This window comes from Drosophila gunungcola, unplaced genomic scaffold, assembly GCF_025200985.1.
Source record: "Drosophila gunungcola strain Sukarami unplaced genomic scaffold, Dgunungcola_SK_2 000053F, whole genome shotgun sequence".
NCBI lineage: Eukaryota > Metazoa > Arthropoda > Insecta > Diptera > Drosophilidae > Drosophila > Drosophila gunungcola.
In genome coordinates, this window is record NW_026453217.1 from 510,643 (window position 1) to 515,521 (window position 4,879).

General features: G+C 52.7%; 1 protein-coding gene across 1 annotated transcript; it reads left to right on the top strand.

Moving 5' to 3' along the window:
- The first annotated feature begins 3,563 nt into the window (after positions 1-3,563).
- On the top strand, positions 3,564-4,679 carry LOC128264040 (protein NYNRIN-like). Its single transcript, XM_052999339.1, has 2 exons — positions 3,564-3,681; positions 3,826-4,679. Exons 1-2 carry the CDS (start codon positions 3,564-3,566, stop codon positions 4,677-4,679), a joined length of 972 nt encoding a protein of 323 aa, XP_052855299.1.
- Positions 4,680-4,879: the final 200 nt, after the last annotated feature.

Sequence of the window (4,879 nt, forward strand, 5' to 3'; positions counted from 1 at the left end):
GCTGCAAGGGGTATATGAACTTCGGCTTGCCGAAGTTTGCTTCCTTTCTTGTTAAATGTAATTTTTCTGTTTTGTTATTTTTATACCCTTGCAGAGGGTATTATATATTTTTTTTAATTCTTTTTGAATTATTAATAATTTGACAGTACAGAATTAAGCTTTTAATTTTATTGAATTCAGAAAACGATATCATATAGCCTACATAGGAACTATCGACAACCTAAGCTGCAAATCGTCATAGCTTCAATGTTATTAAACATATACGCAAGTAAATCATATTTTAAAGTTTTCAAGAATATTTAATTTTTGCAATAGCTTGAAGGGTATATGAACTTCGGCTTGCCGAAGTTTGCTTCTTTTCTTGTTTTTAATTTTGTGAGGACGCTCAAGGCGCCTCACATTTTCCCCACTCAAAAAAACTCAGTATCTCAGCCATTGAAGGCAGTATTATGTTCCCATTACATGTTAAGGTTCCAAATATAGATTTTGAGCTTAAAACCTAAGTTATCCTAGTTTCAAATATAAGCGCGCGAGATTGCCAGTGTTGATCAGCAAGATCGGTCAGCTGGCCAGTCGAGTCGAAAGTCGATCGTATCGATAAGTTATCGCAATCACCCGTGAACATGCATGCGAGCGTGCTGTTAAGCAAAGCGTGCTGTTAAAGGCAAGCTTAGCACGGATGGCGCTAGCGTGCTGTTAAGCGCGATAAGTTATCGCAATCACCAGTGAACATGCGAGCGTGCTGTTAAGCAAAGCGTGCTGTTAAAGGCAAGCTTAGCGCGGATGGCGCGAACGTGCTGCTAAAGGCAAGCTGAGTGCTGATAACGCGAGCATGTCGAGCATGTCGACGTTGCACAGCGATCCGCTGAGATCGATCTCTTTCTTTTGCGGCAGCCGAACAGAACGGACCACCAGGAAAACTCAGCGGAAGGAGTAAACTCAGATCAAGCTCGGGAGTAAGATAAGCAACAGAGATCAGAGGCAGGCAGTACTGAGTGCGAAGGTTAGGGAGAATACAAGAATTAATAAAAGGAAGATAAACTTGTGAAACTAAAAACCCCAAGTGCCGGTAATAAAATTTAGTGAACTTCGGGGAGTGCTTTCTCGGGTCGGCCTGGTTGCCGCATTGCGTTTCCGAGGTCTGTTTTCTCTACGCAACGCAGACACCAAAGCTACCCACGTGCTACTCCTGGTCGGGCAAGTTCACGTGATTGCGTCTCCGAGGTCTGTTTTTCTCTACGCAATACGAACGCTTACCAGACCGGGGAAAAGCGCGGGAAACTACCGCCGGCCTTTTCTACTCACGTCCAGGTTAGGGACAGGCTAGAAAAATTTAGTGAATTTCATCGAGGGGCTTTTTCGGGCCAGTGAGGCTTCTGAGTTGCGTCTCTACGCAACACGGACGCCTGAAGCTTATCCCTATGAAAAGGTCTGAACAGGGACGACCTAGGTATTCTGTAGGAGTTGGGTTTTTTTTTTTGGTATCAACCGCATGGCTTAAAGACCCATGTCCAGCCGCGAGATTTAGTTTTGATTAGGCGCACCCAAGATTTAAAAGCCTAGACAAAGAGTAAATTGGGAAATCGGTACTGCCACTTACGACAACGCCAATCTACTCCAGCGACCAACTGCGCCGCCCCCCGAGCGCTTACCCAGCCCGCTCACACCAGGAGCACCCCGGAGGCCGCGCCACCTACAGCACTCACCGTGACGAGGACACAATCACCACGCTCACCGTGGACACCGGATCCCCCGCCGCCAGTCAGGAAACCCAGCCTCTCCCACCTCATCATCCAGCAGCCATCCGCGCGACGCCCACTCAGAGTCCCTACAGCAGCGGACACCCAGCCGCACCAATGAAAACGGACCTAGAACGAAAAGCGTCGAGGACGTAGAAGAAAAACCAGCTTCGTTGATCGCCACTCAGATCGAGGAGTGGAGCTTCTCCGCGTCCGACGACACATTCGCGACCCAAGCCATGGGGGTCAGGTGGATTTCCTAAAGGACGAACTCCAAGCTCTACTCAAGGAGTTCGGTTTGAACACCCACGGCCAGGTGGACGAACTGCGACCCCGGCTCGCATCGTTCATCGGAGGGTCCAACCACAGCCCGGCGCTCCGGGGAACGCTTCGCCTCATTGGAGGCCATCTACCCTGATGCTCCTACACCAAAGGTAGTGACCAACCGGTCCACCTCACCGATGCCCGGCGCAGGGGGCAGCCTTCTCTTCGTGCTGTCCCCAGAACATCGTCACACGAGCCCAGGACGCGGAGTCCAAGGCTCCAACCCAGCGGCCCGATCGCCACCCCAGCATATTTCAGCAGCCGCGTTCGCCGAAAAGCTTCGAGGATGGGGCGTCCTTTCAGATGGACAAACCCACCCCCTGCACTTCATGAAACGAGTCGAGGAAGGCGCTACAACATACAGCGTCCGGAACAGCGACATCCCACGGGCCATCGCCGGTTTGCTATCAGACCGCGCCGAAGGCTGGTACCGAGCCTACCAGATGCACGCCGTGCCCTGGGAAACTTTCAAGCGGGAGTTCTTGGAGTTTTTCCTCCCTCCACGGTATTATCAGCGCCTGGAGGATGCGATCAGGGCCCGCCACCAGCAAGGAGGCGAGCCTTTCAAGTTCTATGTGGTAGAACTACGCCTAATAATGCAACGGGCGAACTACTCGTTCGACCAGGAGCTCGAAAGGATCTACGAGAACCTGCTGCAGGAGTATGAACTCTTCATAAGGCGCCATAAATTCTACTCACTGGAAGGGTTGACGCAACTAGCCACCGCTTTCGAAATCGCTCGGGACCGAGACCCAGTAAGACAAGCAGCACTAGTCCCATCCGCCAGTGGTAGCTACACTACGAGGAGCAGCCCTCCGCCCGGCCCTCGCCGACGAGAGCCCATACGACCAGTGACGACGCCTTTCGGCACACCGAGTCCAGCGATATCAAACCGGATGATCTCCCAGGAGGCGGAAACACCCGTCGACGTGGCCCAAGCCTGCAATCGCTGCGCGGAGGTGGGACACTTCGTCCGGGAATGCCAGAACCCACCAGTCCTATACTGCTGGGACTGCGGGAAACGTGCCGCCAGTCGGGAAACAGCCGGGGTCCTCGCACACACAGGGAGCAGGCGGCAACCCACCCAGCGCTCCCCCACCATTAGATTCACCTCTCCGTTTGACGGGTGGCCGGATCGTCGCCACGGTTTCCATCGAGGGACAACTCTTCTCGGCAACAATCGACACGGGACAGCGCGCTGCAGCGTCATCGGCCCTGATATGGAGCCCCACACCTTCGCTTATTTGAACGACATCATCGTCATCGGGGCAACGTGGGAGGACCATGCGCGCAATCTGAGGGAAGTGCAAGTTCTTCCAAAGAAGATTAGTGTATTTGGGTCACCTGATCAGCGAGGAAGGCATCAGGACAGACCCCGACAAAATAGCGGCAATCCAGGGGCTACATCCCCCGACTAACGTCAAGGAACTTCGGCGCCATCTCGGAATCGCATCTTGGTACAGACGTTTTGTCCAAGACTTTGCCTCCCTAGTACAACCAATGTCTTCTGAGGAGAATGCCACGACCATCCCTCCGCCGGGCACCTGGGCATCCGGAAGACACTCAGGAGGATCGCCCAACATTACTTCTGGCCTGGACTTCATCGGGACGTGGTACGGTATGTCACTAGCTGTCTGACCTGCCAACAGTACAAGGTTAGCCAGCGTAAACCAGCTGGCAAGATGCTCACTCGCCAGCCAACGGAGCCGTTCGCGCTCGTCGGAGCCGACTTCGTTTGACCCCTTCCCCGGACCCGACGCAGGAAACACCATGCTCCTGGTTTTCATCGATATATTCTCCAAGTGGGTAGAGCTCATCCCATTGAAGAAGGCCACTGCCGCCCAACTGAAGTTCGGATTCCGAGAAAGGATCCTCGCTCGCTTTGGAGCCCCCAGGAGGTTGACAACGGCACGCAATTCACCAGCGGGCTTCCGGGCGTTCTGCCGGAACAACGGTATTCAACTGGAATACACCGCTCCGTACTCTCCCCAGCAAAATCCGACGGAGCGCGCCAACCGTACTATTAAGACAATGATATCACAATATGTAAATCAGGATCATCGGACATGGGACCAACTACTGCCCGAGATCTTCCTCGCCATAAACACCAGCATCTCAGATAGCACGGGGTTTAGTCCGGCTTGTCTAGTACAAGGTCGGGAGCCTAGGTTGCAAGGTGCCCTCTTCAATGCGGTCGCATCCGACTTACATGCCTCGCCATTGGACCCAACGGAACGAGCCAAAAGGCTTCAGGAAGCGTTCCGCACCGCCCTGGAAACCAATCAGATAGCTTCTCAGGAACAAAGTCGACAGTACAACCTGAGGCGACGTGAGTGGCGATCCCAAATAGGTTCACAGGTGCTAGTCCGTCTTCACCATCTGTCCAAGGCCAGAGAGGGCTTCAACGCAAAACTTGCACCGAAGTACGCGGGTCCATTTAAGGTGGTGAAATTTCTACAGCAGGTAGACGGCCGGAAGAGGCGTACAGCTGGCATAGGCGATCTAAAGGAATATCACCCGCGCGAAAAACAACACGACGACTCTACAGAAGACCCCAGGAGGAGCGATTCTCAACCCACACTTGATGACGTACCCGATACAACTCTACCAGAATAGGCGTAAGCGACGAAGCTAGTAACAAGTTACCTTTAAGCGGGAAAATTGTATCGAATAGGCTAGTTAAAGATAGTTTGATCTTCGCACTCAGGCTAGGCAAGTTAGGTAACGTAGTACTAGGCTAACTATTTGGACACCTTTCAGAGACAACCACATTCAACAACGGACATGGAACCCGAGGATCCCTATCAAGTGGAGGG